This window comes from Trachypithecus francoisi, unplaced genomic scaffold, assembly GCF_009764315.1.
Source record: "Trachypithecus francoisi isolate TF-2019V2 unplaced genomic scaffold, Tfra_2.0 Lachesis_group15, whole genome shotgun sequence".
NCBI classification, from domain to species: Eukaryota; Metazoa; Chordata; class Mammalia; order Primates; family Cercopithecidae; genus Trachypithecus; species Trachypithecus francoisi.
The window spans coordinates 26,786,340-26,807,947 of NW_022681460.1; the positions used below are offsets into that span (position 1 = coordinate 26,786,340).

The 21,608-nt window shown below is 40.1% G+C and overlaps 1 protein-coding gene across 1 annotated transcript in view; it reads left to right on the forward strand.

Moving 5' to 3' along the window:
• Positions 1-933: 933 nt before the first annotated feature.
• RSPO3 (R-spondin 3) overlaps positions 934-21,608 on the forward strand; it is a 77,769-nt gene continuing 57,094 nt past the window's right edge. Inside the window, exon 1 of the mRNA XM_033234486.1 lies at positions 934-1,607. Coding sequence (XP_033090377.1) covers positions 1,511-1,607 — 97 coding nt within the window. The 5' untranslated portion in view covers positions 934-1,510. The remainder of the gene's footprint in view (positions 1,608-21,608) is intronic.

Consider the following 21,608-nt stretch of genomic DNA (forward strand, 5'->3'; position numbering starts at 1 on the left):
GGAGACCGAGGGTGGGAGAGAAAGCTCCAAGGGGGGCGAGCTGACTATAGAGGGAATTGCTGAGAGGGAAAGGAATCTTCCAAAGCCACAGAAAAGGCTTGGTTTGTCACACACACACACACACAAAAAAAAGCCGCAGCACAACTACATTTCCAATGGGAAGATCTTGAGCACACACACTTCTGGGTCCTCCCGGCTCAGAGCAGGTAAATCTCAGAGTAGCTGACCGGCAGCACCCACAGAGTTTCCTCCCGACCACCCGCCTGGCGACCAACTGCAGCCACTTTTATTGAGAGAGAGAGAGAGAGAGAGAGAGAGAGAGAGAGAGAGAGAGAAAGGGAGAAAGAAAGAAAGGGAGAAAGGGAACAGAGGAGAAGATCAGGAAAGCCGGGAACAAGTCAGCAGCCAGAAACTCTCCAGCGATCTGCCAAAGGGGGTAGTTGCGCGCCGGCGCTGGGAGTGGGGTGGGGGCGCTGGGACACAGGGGCGCAGGGGCGCACGGCCACCGACAGCAGGGTGCGCCTAGCTTGAGGCCGCGGAGAGAAGCCGAACTTGAACGGGTGGGGGGGTCTTCAACCTCAACATTGCCTGCCAGCCCCAGTGCACCCAAGTCTCCCCACCGGAGTTGCCCTTCTGAGGGGCTCTTCGCACGCACTGCTTTTCCCATTCTCCTGGCTCGAGTTCTCCCGCCGTCACTGCAGTGTCCAGAGATGCTGCGCTGTAGACCCGGGACCCCTTAGGCGCCTCTTCCCGTCCCTCTGCCAAATCGCAACGCCTGTACTTTTCCAGCTCCCTCTTTCCCTCTTGAAATTGAAAGTTATTGAGGTCGCTCAGGGTTGTTGCTCCAGCAGTTTCCTTCCCCGCCCCCGAGCTCCCCCCGCCCCCCACAGCCATTCCCCCTCTTCTCCCCCTCCCTGCCCTCCTCTCCCTTCCCCCCTCCCTGCCCTCCTCCTCCTCCCCTATGTGGTGCTCCCGGGAGCCCAGCCCAACACTGGAGCGTCTCCTGCTCGCGCTCGCCAGAAGCAGCTCGGGGTCTCTCCGCCGCCCCTTGGCCATGGCCGCTGTGCCGACTGCGCCCGCTCCACTGCGCTCCCGGGGCCCCCGCCACTGCAGCCGCTGCCGCCGCAGCTTCTGAGCCCAAGGGGCCGCCGCTGCAGCCGCCGCCGCCGCTCGCCCGCCCGGATCCCGCCTGCGGCAGTTGCCGCACAACATGCTACCTGCGGCCGCCCCGGCGGCTCCTGGAACCCCGGTTCGCGGCGATGCCAGCCACACCAGCGAAGCCGCCGCAGTTCAGTGCTTGGATAATTTGAAAGTACAATAGTTGGTTTCCCTGTCCACCCGCCCCGCTTCGCTTGCCATCACAGCACGCCTATCGGATGTGAGAGGAGAAGTCCCGCTGCTCGGGCACTCTCTATATACGCCTAACACCTACATATATTTTAAAAACATTAAATATAATTAACAATCAAAAGAAAAAGGAGAAAAGGAAGGGAAGCATTACCGGGTTACTATGCACTTGCGACTGATTTCTTGGTTTTTTATCATTTTGAACTTTATGGAATACATCGGCAGCCAAAACGCCTCCCGGGGAAGGCGCCAGCGAAGAAGTAAGTGCAGGGTTTTTTTACGCGTTTGCTCCCTCCCGCCGCGTTCACCTGTCGGGTCGCTTTGCCTGTCCGGAGTCGGTTCCCAACGGCAGCGGTCCTCCCGCCCTGCGCCCTGCGCCTCCCAGAGGAGATGCGGGTTTGGGCTCTGGGGGTATGGACGGCGTCTTTCACCCCTGCCTCTCGGCGCCACTGCCTCCCGCAGCATCCTAGCCCGTGCGAGGGGCGGGCGGACGCGGCGCTAAGGTGGCTCCCGCCCCCTGGTAACTTCAGGTTCGCGGGAAAGTTCGGTCCTGGGTTAGACTCGCACCCGGGATTTGTGCTTTCCTTTTGAGGATCGGACAGGGGCACCCAGCCCTAGGCAATTGGGACGCCCAGACGCAGGATGCCCCTGACAGCTGAGTAAATGCCGAGGGAGGCGCAGCCGCGGCACTCGCTCACCTCCCGCAACCTCCTGGTTCAGGGAAACCTCGGCTGGGCCCTTAGGCTGGACTCCGGTAGCCGAGCGCCCGCTACCCGGCCAGGAAGCCAGGGAGCGAGCGCCTGAGCGGCCGCATCCCCAACACGCACCAGCGGAGCCAAAGGGCGCGCGAGGCGCTGGGGTTCGCGTGTCTGCGCGTTTGCAGAGCTGCCGGACGTCCCACGCCCGAGGGTTGAAGACAGCAGAAACCCAGCTGTGGGGAGCCGGAGGTGCGGAGTTGACTGTCACATGTGAGCATCTGCACCATCTCTGGCCCTTTCAAGTGTGTCCCCTGAGACACACACGTACAGAGAGTGGGGTCCCCCTAAAGATTCGCCTCCTCGCTGCCCTTAATGCTGTTATTTGGAAGGTTGGATTGTGGTGGTTTCTTAAGACAGTGCGGTAGCTGGAATTAAGCGGACACCACCAGGGCAGCCTCAGCTCGGGTTGGTCTGTCTGAAAGGTGGAATCTTCCCGACATGAAGGGACAGATGCGAAGGTGTCACCTCTCCTCGCTCCAGGGCATCCTGGCGCCCTCGCTGCTCTAGTGTCTGTGTTTCCGTGGGGAGTCCTTCCTCAGATCGCAAAGCAGGGGTGACCCAGGCTCTATGGCTGGGGGCGCTGGTGGGGAGAGGGAGGAGGAAACGTCTCCTGGAGCTCGCGAAGGGCAGGAAGCGATGCTGCTGCTCTGGCCCCTCGCACCTCCGCGGCGTGCAGCCCATGCCCAGCGGCCCCACCTGGTTCCCCAAGGAGATCCCTCTCCCAGCGTCCCGCCCGGGAAGTCTTTCTGGGCAGGCGTCGGGGCAGCGCGGAGGACACAACACGGGCTTGTGTGAGATGGAAATTTAGCAATCAGTTCTCGGCCGCTGTTTGTCCCTGCCCTGCCCCTGGGCATGAGGGTCCCCTGAAAGCTCCCTTTGTATTGCTGGCCTCAGCCAGACAAGGTTTGATTCACCTGAAAATTGCCTTTAAAAAAGGTGGCAGGGCCAGAGCTACAGGGACCCTGGCCAGGCCTCACCGCCTTTAGGATCGCCTAGCATGGGGCAGGAGAACCCAAACTAAATATGTCAGGGCATCTGATTTATTATTCTTGGCCTCCAAATGGTGTGTACTCTGGTAACTCCCCACCCACTCTTTCATTCCGGCCCGGACGCGGAAGGGGCTGCCTGGGGCTCAGCGGTGTCCACGCGCCTGGCGGTCCCCGCCTCCTCTCCTCCCAGGGTCTGACCTGGGGAATTGAGTCTCGGGGTCAGTGGGCGTAGAGAGCCCGAGCTGAAACGCAGCCCACTCTGTTTTCCATCCGCTCTTCCAGCCCGTGCCCATTGGGCGTTCCAGAGCACGCTCCCTCCTTTAGCTGCACCGAGGACCCCCGGGCTGGGAGCCACACACTTGCCAAGGAGGGACAGGGTACTGAGTGTCAGAGGCGTCTCGCTTTGCAGTTTTGGGGCCCCTGATTCCGAAGGAAGAAACAGGAAAGAAAGCTTGTAGTCCATTTGTGCCCACCTCCCCCAGCGAGGACCACGGCGCAGGCAGCTTTCCCGGGGCACTGTCTCAGGGACCTGTGGGATGATGCACCTCTAGGTTGGGCCGAGAGGAGTCAAAGGCAAACAGCTTTTCGACCTGCCTTAATCATCTCAAGGCCAAGTCAAAGGCGACCTCTGTTTGTGTTGCGGGAATGAAAGAGAGAATGGGTGGAACTGGGTTGCAATTCCAGTTATTCTGTGGGAGTGGGACTGGCAGACAGCTCCCGCAGCGATGCTCTTGCTCCTTCGCACTTGAGTCTGCGTTTGCGGCTTGGTTTGCTGGTGCAATCCTGGTAGAGGGGCGACCCCTTGCGTCCTCGGAGGAGACCGACTAGACTCTCGGCAGGTGCAGCATGACTTAAATGAGGAAGGAGTGGAGGGTAGAGACGTCCTCTTTAAATGCCCAGAAACTCAAGGTCAAACTGCATATGCACAAACTCAGATATATCGTTTGTTTTGAAATCTCTGGGGAAAAATAAACGAATAAAAAGACTCAATGCACAATTCCTGTTTCTCAGGTAAGGACTAGGAAACGTTTCTAAAACGAAAACATGTGGTCAAACGTGTTTTCAAAAGAGGCTGGCTATCCTAACTGTTTCTTCAAGAGACAATTAAGTGAATATTTAAGGAATCTCTTGGCTTGTAGTTAAATAGTTTCAATTTCCTAAGCTTAAAATCATCAGTAAAGATATGACAGGTAGAAAATTAAGGTGTTAAAAACTGTTTTAAAAAAATTTTTAGTGGTCTCTCTTGATTGTTTTAATAGGAAAGTTTTTTGTAAACAAGAACATTCATTTGAAGTGTTAAATATTGTCATGTCCAAAGAACCATGCATTATCCTCGGAAATAGCAAATAAAGCCGTATCAGTATTCTTCTGTTTCCCTAAAACAACTGTAATCCCATTTGTCTCTACTTTGATAGAAATACTGATCCTAGTTATTACAAACTATTGTTGCTTCTCATAAAAGAAACAATGTTTTAAAACAAGACTCTTGTACTTTGAAATGTCTATTTAGTTATGGGTGAATAAATACACAATAAATTTTTATCTATTTGAATTGGTATACAGCTCTTAAAAAGGACTCAACCTTTGAATTCTAGATTGTGTGCTAATAACATTAAGAAGCACTTGTTTTTGCCACAGTGATAGCCGCAATATCTTAGTGAGGCCTCACATTTTCACTTGGATTAGTTATTTGGGCCCTGAAAAAGACACTGAAGTGTAGAGGCAGGTACGATTTATCTTCCCATCTTACAAAGAAAAGGCCTGAGAACTAGAGGCTCAGCAACCTACATAATGCCATATATCTAACAAGTGGAATTTGTCTCCTACCATGAATCTCACAGTTATGTACACATGTATTCTATATTCTGGTCACAGAGAAGATATTAGGTTTATTAAGAAATAAATTAGATGGTCTCAAGGCCATGATTTATTCAATAGGTTTAGAAAATAAACTGCTCTCCTTGAGTGGAAATTTTTGAACTGATATTATTATTTATTATACAATGGTGATCAATGTCAAATAATTAAATACCTAATAGTAAAGCTTCCTAAATAGTATATATTATTTGATCATCTAGAAGATACTGTAGGATTATATTATGCCAGAAGGTTATTGTTAGAAACATCAGATGGCATTTAGCATCCTTTTTATTTGATGCCATCTAGTAGCTGGGTTTTAATTGTTCAGACTTTAGATAAATGCAAGTTTTGAAAAGCTATTATATGCATAATAACTTAAAAGCATTCATTGCACAATCTATAAAACTTCACAAGTCTTTCATAAAGAAGTCTGAAGAAAGAAAGAAAGAATACAAAGGAAATAATTTTCATGGTAATAAAATAAAAACAGACTATTGGAATGTACTGGTCATTGCCCATGACATTGTTTCAGATGTTGAGCCAGTCTTTGAAATTATGACACACTCCCTGTGATTATGTTGTGAATCCTGGAAAATAACAAGTTAACTGATAAAACAGAAAAAACCTTTAATTCTACTATACATTTTGTAATATTAATTTCAAATGAAAGTTTGGTTTGGATATTGACTACAATGTATTTTTCACACTTGTCTAAATTTGTCATCAGTCTACCTTATTTTTGAGAGTAACAGTGTTTTAAAGATAGAGATATGAGTAGAATTTGCTAAAGAAAGTGTATTCTTTGATACATCATGTAATAGCTGTATAAATCAAGACAAATGCAAACTCATGTGCAGTAATGGTAACATCTAAATGCAAGGAAAAACGTCTTTGTGAATTCAAATTTAATCATCATTACATTGTGAGGGCTGTTTCTCAAAATATCCCATGGTGACACTATTTTAATTCTCTGTTTATTACTTGAATAGAAGTATTTTAACAAGAATGTTAGAAATGATCATTTTAAAACATTATCTTTTTAGCCCCAAGTTATTCAAGTAATGAGAATACAAGAATGAGTATGAAATTGATTTAATGTTATTTCAATATTCCTTTAAACATGAAATGTGAAGAGTATTTGAACTTGTAAGTAGATAAGCTTTGCTAAGTCATTTCTCCATTAAATAATTCCCTGGCATTTAATATTGTACAAATTAGGTCCCCAGAAAGCAATGAATGGAAATTACAACGTGTAGTAAAATTTTATTTTCAAGTTATTTGGGGAAACCCTTGCTGCAAAATGAATTTATTAGACATCTGATTATTTTGGTTGATTTGAATCTGGACAGAAGTCTCCAGATTGCTACTAAATGTCTAAAATATTTTCTAGTTAAATGGTTAATCTTTTTTTAGTTGTAATACTTCTTTTGAATCCTATGTAAAGTTGGCAGAGTACTATGTAGAGTTGTCAGAGCCCTATGTAGAGCTAAGGCCAAAAAACACCTCCGCAACTCTAAGAATGAGATAGCAAACAATGAAACTATTCTCGATATACTGATTTACCAAATTATCTTTTCCCCTTTGTCTCCATCCAAATGTTTCATTTTGGACATGTCTTGATCTCTCTCTTCCTACTTCTTCACTATTCATTCACATATCCCATCCCCACCCCAAAAAATTCTTTTCCAAGTAGTGAATTCTTGAAATGCCATCAGAGTGGATAGTGTTTCATGAAATGTAAGAAAAAACTTTGGTAACCATTAGGAAAACATCATTCAGTTTTAAGAGCACGGTAAGGATCGTGCAAGACAGTGTGTTGAAATTATGTGTTTAACTTGGTTAGGACTATTTCTTCTAACAGTGCATTGTGTGCTGGCATTTTTTTTTTTTTAGAATAATAATTTGAAAAAATGTTGCATCATAAATTGCATAGGTTTTTTTTGTTTGTTTTTTTTGTTTTGTTTTGTTTTTTGCTTGGCCTTTGATTTTAAGGGAAAATGTAGATTGCTTTCTTAATTAGAGATTTTTCTCAGGGTTTCACATGGTTGAATTATCTTAAAATTTGATATCTGTTTGATAACCTAGTAAATTTGAAATGCTTTGCAACTATAACTAAACACATGAAGTATACCATATACATATGTAAAAGGTGTTAGCCATCTTTTCTCTTTCTCTAATTCTGCCCATCAGATCTTTCCATTTAGGAATATTACTGACATTCTGATTAAAGTAGTCATCCAGCAATACTGAAAAGAATGGGGTGTTCCAGTCTCAAAGACTGTGGGGGTGCTGGGAATGCTAAATATCTAAATGTCATCGATTGCTAAGAATCCCATTTTCTGCTCTAAAGTTTCAATAACATGGATCTTTTAAGCAACATACCTGAATTCTTTTCACATTTGAACTCTTTGAATAATTTTTAAATTTTATTTTTAAAAAACAAGATTGCAGGTGCCTCCGACAAGAGCATTTCTGCTTCATTTGCCATCTCAGCAAGGGACCTAAGTGCTATCTGCTGTCTCTAAAATTTTTCTTGAGTTTTTTAGAGAAAATTCATTGGTACTAAAGAATATGATTGTCCAATTAAATAAATATTTAATGGCTTTTAACTGTCCTTATGTTTTATGCAAACATCTAATCTACTCTTCAAAACACTGCCTTATTAACGTTTCATCTGACCTTTAGAATTTAATTAATTGCAAATATCATAAGTTTGTGGTAGAATCTGAGAAGGAAGGCTCCTTAGTGTACGTTGAGAAAAGGTAGACTGAGAAGTTGAAGACCTGGGTTCTAGATCCAGCATTACTGCTGATGCCTGAATAACTCAAGAAAGTCCTTTTACTATACCAAGCTGAAGCTTTTCATCTGCAAAATGAGGAGGTGGATCAAAAACTTAGATCTAGTGATCCCTATGGTCTTCGCAACATTTAGTCTTTTGGTAAGAGAATATAAGTCACAACTAGGGAGTTAAATAATAACTTATCTTAATCAACTAAATTTAACAGATAAAGATTGAGTACAAACAAAGATAAACATTCATTTCGTATAAGTAAATTCATCACATAAAGGTTAATGAGTAAGTGATCAATGTGGATAATGAATTAATTATAATATACCTCATCATTCACATTTTTTTTTTTTTTTTTTTTTTTTTTTGTTGAGACGGAGTCTCGCTCTGTCGCCCAGGCTGGAGTGCAGTGGTCAGATCTCAGCTCACTGCAAGCTCCGCCTCCCGAGTTTACGCCATTCTCTCGCCTCAGCCTCCCGAGTAGCTGGGACTACAGGCGCCCGCCATCTCGCCCGGCTAATTTTTTGTATTTTTTTAGTAGAGACGGGGTTTCACCGTGTTAGCCAGGATGGTCTCGATCTCCTGACCGCGTGATCCGCCCGTCTCGGCCTCCCAAAGTGCTGGGATTACAGGCTTGAGCCACCGCGCCCGGCCATCATTCACATTTTTTATTGTCTGAAAACCATAGTTACAGCAACAATCAGCATACTCAGTCTATAGCAGGTCCATCTTGTCCTTAGGCTCAGGATTAGGGAGCTGGAATGGAGTACTGACTCAAGGGTCACTTCAGAGCTTCCCTAGCATGGCAGGCTTTCAGAGGTGGCCTGTAATGATGAGGAAGAGATGATTACAATAGTCCAGGTTTAAGAAAATAAGGCCCTATGCTACAACAGTGAATGATTGCACAGGAGAGCATATATAGCAGATAATTTCTTTTAACCAAATCAGTAGTTCTTGGCAATTAATTGGATATGAAAGGGAAAGAGATGTAGGCTCATATTTGGCAATAAACTTTGGAGTGTAAGGACTCAGGTCTGGGTGAATGGAAAAATAATGACGATCAACAAAAAGAAAAATAGGAGAGGCTGGTCTTGTTGGAAATCTCTTTCTCTTCTGAGGAGCCAGGAGGACGTTTAGGAACTCAAAACTCAAAACACCTGAGATTAGAGTAGTAGGGCTGAACACAAGTACTTTAGAGTCTCTCACATAAAAATGATGTTTATTATTATCAAAAGTGTGTAAAAAATGTGTGCTGTGCTGATATTGAGACTCACTCTTCTTGGTAATGTCAAAATAAGATTAATTACATTTAGGTACCTTGTTTAAGTAGTTTAATATATCATTTTCAACTGTGGTTTTTAATGGTTTTTTTAATAATATTCTCTGTGTTACATAAGAGGATGGTCACTGGTATCATGAGCTGTAGTTGTTGTTGCCAAATCTTGCAGCTGAAAATTGTACTGAGAAGTCTTCTTACCTGTGGAACTTTGCCACAGATCATAAGGAGACCTGGAAAACTATGATAATGAAAGGCAAGTTTACATAAGGTATAAAAGTAAAATTTTGAACCATTGAATTTGGGTCCGGTATCTGTTCATCACAGTAGCGTTCTGCTTTTAAGTAGATTTCTCTACAAAGTGTGCTCTCTTAATATAAGAGAATCTCTGGAAGAGATAAAACTTGAAAGAATCCAGTCCATCTAAACAGTGTGGGATCACTTCTACAACATTCCCACTGAGTAATTGTCTAGCCTCAGTAACAGTCAGCCCCCTAAGCTCTCCCCCCTTTTCCTCCTATTTTTAGGGCTTCTGTATAAGAAGCAGTTTATTCTACTAGTCCTCTTCTGAGCACTTGGCATGGGCATAGGATTTGATCTAGTTACCTTAAAACACCTTTCTAAAATGAACACACAGTAATGCAATGTGCTATATTCACTCCCAAAAATTGTCCTTAGAAAACTAGCTGGTAAGCATATTTATAATTATACCCCAATACAAAGCACATTCCTGAGAGTAAGTGGTAAAGCAGCCCCCATTTTATAACCACATAATACAAACCACTACCACACAATATAAAATAACAGAATTTGTGAGCTGCTTATTTTAGAACACTGTTTTCTTAACATATGCTCAATAAGTTGGTAAGAAAAAGAGCAGTTCTTTCTCATTGTTTTGTTCCCTTGTTCTACAAAGATAAATCAAAGGTAAGAACACTGTCATCTCAACAAAGACTGTCATATACACCAGGGAAATATCAATCACATTTTGCCAAGAATGAATAATATGCCAAAGTATGCCTGAATGTTACATGGCAAACAATAGCTTTTTAGCTCTCAGAGCCACTGTTATATTTATATGCATCTTATCTTAATATGCATGTATACTTACTAAAGTGAATATTATGCTAATAGTTATTACTCAATAGCTCCCATGTTGTAATCACCAGTAAGTGCCAGACCCTTTGCTTGATGCTTTTGCAAAAATTATCTCATTTGATCTTCATATCCACCTGTAAGGAATGTGCCAATAGTCCCACTTTTGTTGATCACTCAAGGAAGTGAGGTGGACCTCAGATTCCAACCTAGGCTTGACTCCAAAGCCAAGGTCCTTCTTTGACTCTTTACTCCACCTTAACTATTAGGGTTGGTACTTGAGGCATTCATGGTGCATTTTCTAAATTCCACCTCACTTTTTCTTTCTCTTACTCTCTTCTTTCCTACTTCTCTCTTTATCATCATTTAACAAATCATAAGTCTTTTTTCAAACATTTACTATAAGGGTTGCTTCTGATATTCAAGTACCCTCCTCTACCTCGCTTTCTTTCCTTTACCCTTTGTCCTCTTTCTTTAAACCTGTCTTATTGATGGCTTTTAAACATAAAAATTTGCTGATTTTTTTCATTAAAAACAATAGGATTGCACAGTTTATATGAAAGACTCTATGATTATTATTTCCATCTATGGTGTGCGTAACCAAGAAAAGATTAATGTAGGCATGAGGATGTGGGAAAAGTCTATAATTTTGCAGTTAAAAATCAGAATCCTTCTATGTAATTTACAACCACAATAGATATTTTACTGGCTAGTTATTGTTATCCAAAAAAAGTTATCTTTATGGCACTTCATAAAGTCTGTTATTTATATTACTTTTACCACGAGCATTAACAGTAACCTCCACTCTGAATTCTTGCTTTATGGGTCTTCATACAATGATTTTCAGCCCTGAGTTCACATTAGAATCTCCTGGGGATCTTTAAAAAGATACTAATGCCCAGACTCCACCCTCGAACAAATGAAACAATCTTTGGGGATGGGACCTGAATATCTGTATTTATTAAAGTAGTTCTGGTGATTCTAATGTGCAACCAAGATGGAGAAATATTGTAAGAGCCTTAATTCAGGAATCACTATTGCAGCTAAGCAACCATTGAAAACCATGCCAGTTTTAGGAAGGCCAGAGGGACAAAATAGACGTATGTGGAGTGTGATTACAAATGAGATAGATGTCATTTGAACAAATAGTAGTGTAAAATATAAAGTGTTCTGATATTATTGATCAATACTTTATTGATCTGTATTGTTGATCAAGAGTGTTATTAAACTTGTAGCCCTGATTGGTACAGACAAGACTGTCTGATAGAGAATTATCTCAGTCAAAAGAACAGAGCAAAATGCACACAGTAGGACACACTAGTGAATGTAACAGATGCTGGCTTCATAAAATAAAAACACAGCTACTAGGAGAGGTACAAACCATGGGGGAGTGTGCTTGCTGCTAAGCTATACTGTGTGGAGGGGGTATAAATAGGACAGTTGTAGAAAATGGGTATCAGCCATACTCAACTTTTTTTTCAAAGCTACTTAATAATAAACAACTGTTTTTATGTCTTACCAGATGACTGCTAATGTGCCCTAGAGTCCTCCTTGTTTTTAGGGAAAACTTAATGGTTAGGAAATGCCTAACGACAAATAAATGTCCTTTTCTTTTATAGTTTCTACAGTTCCTGACTCACTTTAGATTGACTACTGGTGATCAGTAAAACGATTATAAATAGCATAGTTTTAACTCTACCTTAATGGGTTCCGTTTTGCAGTAGGTCATTTATTCATGAACTTATCATTTCTACTTCACTCCTAATGTGCTTTTCTTTGGGTAGTTATCTCCATTAAATCTTGTTTATGAGTCTTTTTTAGTCCATGAAGGATTTTCAAATCTTGCCATAAACTGGGGAAAGCTCCATGTAAAAGTGGGGTGGAAGTCTGGGCTTCCTGACAGACTTAATCCTGCTAGTTAAGGGGGCTCTTTGGGATAATATGGGTTCCAATGAGTCACTAGGCCAAATCCCAATAACCGCAATTGCCAAAAGTAATTAGACTGAAGAAAGCCAGGCTCCTTGGTAGGAAGGTCATCACAGCAAGCTTTAGCCATTGCTCCAACGTCAGACCTAGTTACTTGTCCCTAAGGATGGGGAGCAATCATGAGTTCCAGATAGTAGGAAATATACCAGAAAACAATGCTCTTTTCACTAATTTTTTTCTCAATAGGTTATTTACCCTAAGCATGCAAGAGATGGAAATACGTCATCAGTATGTGCAGTTTATGTCACTATCCTCATAAACCACCTTGTTTGCCTGTGTGAATGTACATGCCCACAAAGAGAACTCCTGATTCATCACTGCAAGTTCTCCTCCTCCCTTCCTGAGTAGATAAAGAACTCAAAGAATTTAATCTAAGTTCATAAAAGAAGGTGTCTGACTAGCATGGAAATGGAAGGGAAGGAATTCTTGTAAACATCCTTAGGTCAACTTAAATATCATATTATTGAAGTAACATTTGGCAACAAGAAAATGGTAATGCATTATATCAGGCAAGCAATTTTAAAATAGCTGGAGCTAGAACAAACTTATGATTTCTTGTACTGAAAACAATTCACTTTAGAAACATGCTGATGTAAGTATCTAAGTAGAAATGATCAACAAGTAAGTGGTGCTATAATTCCAAGCTTTCAATATTTGAGAAATTAAAAGATTATTAAACCTTTCCCTAGGAAAATACTGAAGTAGCACAAAAGTATTCTTGCTCAATAGCCAAAGTAAAAGTCTGCCTTTGAAACCATTGGCTTGGATACCCAGAAAACATACTCCATCACTTCATGTGATGGATCTTTAATTGAACAAAGACACCGTCCTTACAGTGGTAAGTTTCAAATTCCTTTATAGTTCAGAATGACTTCAGTATATTTCAATATTCTTTTGAGGTTAGACTACCAGTTCTCTGTTTAAATATATGGATGAGTGATATTGCTTATTTTAAATCTAAAGACAGGAAGTCAAACTCTTTTTCTGGCCAGCTTTTTCTGGCAACTAGAAATCTCCAGGTATCATTTGGTAGGCAAATAAACCCTATCCTTGTGCACTGCACACATCTAATAGTTATAATTACCTGATTGTCACTATGGCCAATATTGTGGAACAATGTATTTGATTTTCTTTAGTTTTAGATTGACAATAAGATAACCAAAGAATAGAAGAATCCTAATTTTTTAAAAACTTAGCAAATTTTTTGCTCTGTTTACTTGTACCACTGGTCATGTAGTTTCTGCCATAAAATACAAATGGTACAGGCAAATGCTGCTTGGCCACAAACTGAGGACATACTGAGAAGCAACATATTTGTTTCTTATAGAATTTAGTTTTGTTTTTCAATTTATGATGAGTTTTTTTTTTCATTTGGAGTCCAAAAGGACCCTCATTACTTGTTTGGTAACAAGGAACAAGGTCCAAACGTGGTACCCTTAGCCCCTCTGACTTTAATTTACACACTCTCATTTCATGCCATCCTCAAGATGGTAACTCTCAGCCCCCTCCGCAAAGACTGAATATAATTTTTAAAGGCCAGTCTCTGTTTCATATAGCACATTTCTAAGACATCCAGCCAACCTTCCAGTTCTGTCCAGAGCTTGATGTAGATGCAAGCTTTTAACACAGATCAGTAGGATTTCCTTGGAGGCCAATTAGGCTTGCAGTATCACATAGATGCTTACTTGGCCCTAGTACAATCAATAACATTTGCTGTCATACCCAGCCTGTGTTTTTAAACTTGTGGGCATTATGTGACCATACCCCAAAGTTTAGTTTCTAACAGAATAAGGGAGAGTTGCAGCAAGAGAAGCTCCAAACCATTTCATGCTATCACTACCATCTTCAGTATCCATGTGGGCATCCCATTGACATTCCAGGAATTCATTTTAAACTGTTTGCCTCTGAACTTAGTACGTACTCTAAGGAGAGCCTACAGTCCAAGAAAACTTTATGTAATAGTTTTTACCCATACTACTTAATTCACAAGCTGTTGGGCTGAAGTGCTGTAGGTCATCAGATAAGAACACATTCAAATGAAAATTGCCAAGGTTTTCCAGTGCAGGATATTTTCGTCACCCTTCCTAGCTCAAACTCACTTCCTCATCCACTCCCCAAATTCTAAACCCCTACTAAGATGAGTTGAACAGTCTTAATTTTATAATCTTCCAAAGAAAAAATAAAGACACAGGCAGCCAAGTTAATTTATAAACAGTGCTGCATTTATCTTGGCAGATTTCAGTTTTCCCCCCACTAACTCTTTCATGCTGACTTCTTAGCAACTCATGGGAAGATCAAGTCATTTCTACGTATTAAGCACCTTAAGAACCATTGCACAGAATAAATTTGGTGTGTTTCTTCACACTTCTTGTACAAATTTCTTTCCTCATAGACAATTTATTTACTGGGTCTCTGAAACCTAAATAATCCCTTTACTTTAAACCTGAAGCAAATGGAGAGTCATTTTTACAAGAGCAATAAACTAAAGTGGCTGTTCAAATACTTTAATTGAATTGCTCTGGGCACTGAAATACCTTTTTGTTAATACAAACCCTTGATATTCTAGCAGGAAGACCCCTGAAATTCTAGGGTTGCTTAAAATTATATAACCAGGAATCTTCCCTCTCCCCCAACACCAGACCCCTGATCCTGGGAGTATGCCAGCAATTTTGCAGGATTCATTCTCGCAAACTGTTCTGGTGTAAATGTTTATAGAAATCCTTTCCATTAGAGATTAAACAAAGTTTAAGTAACTGTTCCTAAATGATAGATATTAGTAGTGTTTGCAACAGCAGGTCTGATGCTATCTGATGCAAAGATTCTGACACTATATAATGGAGAAAAGGCTAAAGGAAAAAGAATCAAGAGAGGAGTTAGTATGAACTGCATGTAATCGAACTGCAAAATATTATTTTAAGTTATCACTATACAGATGAGTTTTTTTTTTAATGTGCATAGGATATAAGGGAAATTAGTTCATTTAAATTGAAAAATAGTAAAAACTGACTACTGGTGCTTTAATGGCTTAAAAAAAAGTGGAGGCAATTACAAATCTTATCATCATGCCAGTTCAAATGCAATTTTTGGCTAGTTCTCCAAATTCTCACCAAAATGAAGTAACATATCTGAGATCTGATCTGATGTAAGCTCTGATATCCATATTATTATTATTCAAAAACTACTAAAAGGGATAACTGCTGAGCTCTAAGCCTTATATTGAATATTATTTATTAAAACAGGGTAGTACCCTAGACCTCAAGAGGTGAAAGCAAACCAGTGTTCCCTTTCTGTGCTTTCCTGTTTGCACAGCATTTTCAAGTGTTTATTATATACTAGGGGATTACACAGCTAAGCAATTTAAAACCTCAGAAACTTCACTGACTGAATTTCAAATTAATGCTACAGCATTAATGATTCCTGTGATACTTGACTAGGAAAGGCATATGTCATTTAGACTAACTAATGTTTCCTCCTTCCCTTGATGATTTAAGGCCTACATTAAAATTTAAGAACCCATTAATCTTAATTTCATTTCTTTGTCGATAAGTCACAATATGAGATTTCTTCTTAATATCTAGATTTTTTTTTTCCTCATTGCAGCTATAGGGTTTTTTAAATTTTAAGATTTTTTTGTGAAAAACCGTTTTAGTAAAAGTTCAATGTAAATAATGTTAAAACATATGCAATGGAATTTTACTCCTTTTTGTTTTGCTTCAAGCATAATGGCAGTCATTCACTGCTAAGTTTCCAATGGAATCTTATTTAAATACTGTACTTGCTATAAATGAGCAAGGAAAATAATCGAAATGGATCTACGGAATATGAAATAGAAACTTTATAAATTTAATTGGAAGATAATTGTGTCTTTCTAATTACCTTCTTAGAGTCTAGATGTTCTTGATTTGACTCTAGTGAGAAAAATCCCACCTTAGGAGGCAGGGACATTGATTTTAGTTTATATACTGCTATATAATTTAGACAAATCATTTAGTCTGTGATTTGATTGCATCTACTGTATAAATGAATTCATAATCTTTCATTTATCTGAAAACAGAAAACTGATCTTAAAGGCCATCCCTCCAACAGTAAGATCACTGAGCTTTCCCTTTTCATTTTTGTAGCATGCTCTGACCTTAGAGAGTTGTCTATCCAAATGTCTAGAATGCTGAGTTAGGGCTAGAATTCAAAAGTTTAAGTTTCTTTTTGCATGTTCATGGAAGTTTTAGACCACATTTTTAAAAAGCGAACAAGCCATAAAAGGAATCTTGTTAGTGGAAAAATACGGAAAAATCAAAATTGAACTTAACACTAACTACAATATCATACATTTATTTATTTATTAAACAGTTATATGTGCCAAAATTATGAAAATGAGCAAAACACACCTGAAACTTGCCCTTGTAGTATTTCACAGTGGTTAAGGAAAGACAATATTAATTCAGAATTAAAAAACAATATTTGGCTAAAGATGAATTTGACCACTTTGGATATCATTTCTAAGCCATACAGTACCTCTTTTTTTATTTGTTTAAATAGCATTGGAAATTAATTAGTTTACAATAAACCTAATGCCTACCCAGATTTTTCTCTGGGAAATAGAGACAAAGCTGAACAAAACAGCATATGGGGATGAAGCAGGAAGGTGGAAGGAAGATTAACTGAAAACATGAGAATTTATTAGGCCTTCTGGTATTTTCTTGTCTTAAAATTTATGAGCAATGAATAGGAGTCATTACTTAGCATGCTGTTTGTGACAATCATAGGAAGTATGCTATTGTCCACTTTAAATGTAGTTCGCATTTTTAAGTAAGCCTTGTAATGGAGTGGCATAGCTTGGCTGAGTGAATTTCCGTTTTCAGCACATTGACTAATTCTATAGCTGAACTTTCACACTAGTTCATTAACTGGAATTACTTTTACCAAACACTAACATATTGTATGTTTAAAAATAGTGCATTTTTTGTCCATCTCTCTGAAGCATTTTCAAACCTTTTATGGTAACCCCATGACCACCACATAAAACATACAAGTCAATCTACTTAAAGCACCAGTTTGGCAAACACATGTCAACAAGTTATTTGGATTCTTATATAACTTTGTTGATGACCTTTCCTAACCTCAGTTAATAGCTTTAATATATCAGTTACCAAAATTCAGAGTCTTGAAAATAATTTGATTCAATTCTTTTCTGTATGTGATCACTGACTTGTAAATATCTTTGAGTAAAGAAAGGCTACTACCAGCTACTTCCACATGTTTATCTTATGCAACCTTCACAACAATTTCATGAGATTTTATTTCATTTTATAAGTAAAGAAATTGAGGCTGAAAACAACTAAGGAACAGGTCAAAATGACATAGCCAGAGATGGTAAACCTAAAATGTACATCTAGATCTTCTGACCTAATGAATAGCTTTCCCCAATACACTCTGCTTTGCATTAAGCCCGTAAAAGAGAATGCCAGAGGAGGTTTAAATGAGAAATAGTTATCTTTGCAACTGAGATGGAACTAATAATACCTCACAAAATATAAGGGTGTGAGAAAATAAACCAGACTACTTAACAGAGTGGTTACTTAGGAAGTGCCAGGTCAAGCTCTTAAACTGTTTTTAAATCAGAGGCCCAATAAGATCACAACTTTTGGCTGGGCACGGTGGCTCACTCCTGTAATCCCAGCACTCTGGGAGGCCGAGGCAGGTAGATTACCAGGTCAAGAGATCAAGACCATCTTAGACAACATGGTGAAACCCCATCTCTACTAAAAGTACAAAAAATTAGCCAGGCATGGTGGTGCATGCCTGTAGTCCCAGCTACTCAGGAGGCTGAGGCAGGAGAATTGCTTGAACCCGGGAGGCAGAGGTTGCAGTGAGCCAAGATCGTGCCATTGCACTCCAGCCTGGAGACAGAGTGAGACTCTATCAAAAAAAAAAAAAAATCACCACTATTGTTCTTAAAAGATCCTTCTGGTTGGTAATGGTAGCAGTAGTAGTAGTAGGAAATGGGAAGATGTGAACTCTATTAATTAGAAAGGTAGAATCTGTAAGAAAGGTTGACATTCCAGAGAAGGGCTCTGTGGATCCTCTGCCAATCTGATTGGAGATGAGGATGAGGAGGGCTCCTAGATTTCTGATTGTAGCATCTTCATGCAGCCATTTACTGCAACAGAAAAGCACATGTTGACTAGATGTGGTGGCTCTCACAGGTAATCCCAACATTTTGGGAGGCCAAGAAAGGGCAAATCTCCTGAGCCCAGGAGTTCAAGACCAGCTTGGGCAACATGGCTAAACCCTATCTGTACAAAAAATACCAAAATTAGCCAGGCATGGTGGCTCACATCTGTAGTCTCAGCTACTGTGGGGCTGAAATGAGAGTATCACTTGAACCCTGGAGTTCGAGGCTGGAGTAAGCAGTAATCATGCCTCTGCACTCCAGCCCAAGCAACAAACTAAGACCCCACCTCAAAATAAATAAATAAATAAATAAATAAGTAGACATATCAATTAAGTGTACAAGAGTTGTAATAGCTAGGAAGATTTTTGTGAATTCTATATGCAGCATAAACCACTCGTGTTACTGAAGAAGATAAAGAGAGACCAGAGAAGTAAGTGACTTCACTGAAGTCACTTTGCAGTGGAGCCAAGTGTAGAAATAACTCCTGTGGCCATTCTGTAATACCAAATGCTACACAGCAGATGGTTCCAAGGGTTGACATTCCAGAGAAGGGCTCTGTGGATCCTCTGCCAATCTGATTTCTTATGTGTTTAATAATGGCCTTTTTGGAGAGAATTATCTGTTCATTGACTGAAGAGTTGCTTCACGTCTCTTTATTTCCTTACACCAAGATATGCCAAACTTTAAAAAGTTACAATAACCTGTTGCCCTAAACTAAGATGACTCATGACGAGGCAAAATTTAAAAAAACAAACCAATTACACATACCATACTCTCATCAAACACAGTTATCCGTTTTCTCATCAAACATATTCTATTCCTGGGAAGGAGGAAAGTTCAAATCTGATCCTGAACTGGAAAAGTATCATTTTGCCCATTATTAGCAATAACTTATATTCACATGATTTTGTAGAGCATATAGACACTTTCTCATCATCTTATTTTATTTTTTTTCTCAACATCCTTTTGGAATGAGCAGAACAGGTTTTGTCATACTCATTTCACAATTAAAGCTCAAAGATGGTAAGTGATTTATATGGTATAACAAGACTAGGAAGTTGCAAAACTTAGCCTCAAAGTTCTTGTAAGGGGATAGTTGTTTTGTTTTTTCACAGTTCTATGACTTTTCCCGCACTACCACAGTTCTCTTATATCTACCCTGAATTTCCTATTGTTAGTATGATTCCTTTGGATTTGACAAGAAATGCATGTAGATTAGAGGAAATCTTTATCATAGATGAGATTCTTACTAGATGACAAAGTGAACTGGCAGATCTTTAACGTCCTGTCCCATTTGAATATCCATGAATGAGCTTATTGTGGGGAGAAGGAGATACGAAGCAAGAGCATCAAGCATTGTTTTGCAAACTGTCTTCAGGAAAAAGCAGAAAACTTGCTGGGTGTTCTCTATGGTAGTAGAACTTTCTGAGAGAAATGGTTGAATTCTGATGTGATGGGATGTTTGTTAATAAATGTTACAGGCCGGGCATGGTGACTCATGCCTGTAATCCAGCATTTTGGGAGGATGAGGCGGGCGGATCACTTGAGGTCGGGAGTTCAAGACCAGACTGGCCAAATGGTGAAACCCCGTCTTTCCTAAAAATATAAAAATTAGACAGGCCTGTTGGTGTGAACCTGTAGTCTCAGCTACTTGGGAGGCTGAGGCAGGAGAATCACTTGAACCCGGGAGGCAGAGGTTGCAGTGAGTGGAGTTGGTGCCACTGCACTCCAACCTGGGTGACAGAGAGAGACTCCGTCTCAATAAATAAATAAATAAATGTCATTATAAGAAATTTGTATGGGCTTTCCCAAAGTATCATGATATTTGTTTCACTAGACATAATCAAGTAGACTGTTACAGGGAAGTAGTTTGAACTAGATACCTCTAAAGTTACCAAAGTTTATGATTCTATTGGCTGGAAGCTGACTATATGGATCTCAATATTCTCATCTGCAAATTTAAGGCAGAAGGAAGAGCTTCAAGAGCCCTTTAATTTCCGTAGGTAAATTCACCATCCTCTCAGATATTGTGTATGTATTCCTACATAAAGCATTTTGCTCATAACATTTTCCCTCTTTCCATTTGTCTCAGTTTTTCTTTTTCTTCAAGTTCCATAACCATTCCTAATTGCTCTCTGTAGTCTTTAAATATCTCAATTATCAGTAATTGCTACTGCCTTTTAATTTGTTGCAATAAATTTCTAGTCTATACATCTATGGTTTTTAGAATATAAAAATATTATTTTATTAATTGTATTGTAGGCTTCTTGAGTCAGAGACTATGTTTTGTCTCTCAGTATGATCAGTACCTAGAAGACTGCTTCCAGTAGTCATTGAATAAACAATTATTTGTGAAGATAATGACAATGTAATACTGAAGGTGCGGTATTTATATCACCTCCATCAGATTCACCTGGGATGCTTCTTATCCATGCACTTACCTAAATCCACTGGATTCACTTCCAAATCAAAATATTTAGGAGTGGCATCTGTACCTCTTCATTGTAAACAAGTAATCCAGGCCATTTTTACACACAGTATAAGTTTTAGAATCTTTAGACCTTTGGTTTCTCTGTACCATATAGACCTTCGGTTTCTTGGTACCATATTGATATCATTTATATGCCATATCTTACCTTTTTCAGTCTGTTTAAGTAGGTGTTTGTCTTCAGTGAGCAGCTAGTGCCTCAGAGGTCTTCTTGCCCGAGTTGTTTGTGACTCCCATTAAAGCCTGTGTCTATGGTCCTTAAAAAGTAGCCACTCTATGACTGTTAGTGAGTTTCTGGTTCCCCAAGCTTCTCACACCTCCTGTATTAGAAGCCTCAGAATGTGCCCTCTTTTCAGCCTCCTTGCTTAGAGGTTTCTAAGAGTTATTATTGGATAAAGCTGCCAGCTGCTTCAAATATGGATGATGATAACACAGGATGGGTTTAGTGCCTCTTGAGTTAAAGTGTCTTATACCTATGATTTTGATGATTGCCTATGAGAGTGCTGGCACTTTACACAGCATCTCACTTAATCCTCTCAAATATATATCAAGCAGATATTCCAATGTTACAGATGAGGAAGCCTACGCTCAAAGAAATTAAACAATTTTTGTCTAAATATATAATCAGACTGGAAATTCATTGACACAGATAATTGGTTATATTCATCTTTGTATGCTCACCTACTAGAACACTGTGTGGATGTCAAATAATTTAATTTTTTAAATGAATAACTGGATAAAAAAAAATATTGGTAACTAAGCTAGAAAACATGAGAACTAGGGTTCAAAACCAGACTCTAGATGAGTGCAGAGCCAGTACCTCTTCACCCTGTCCCCATGCCCTTCTAG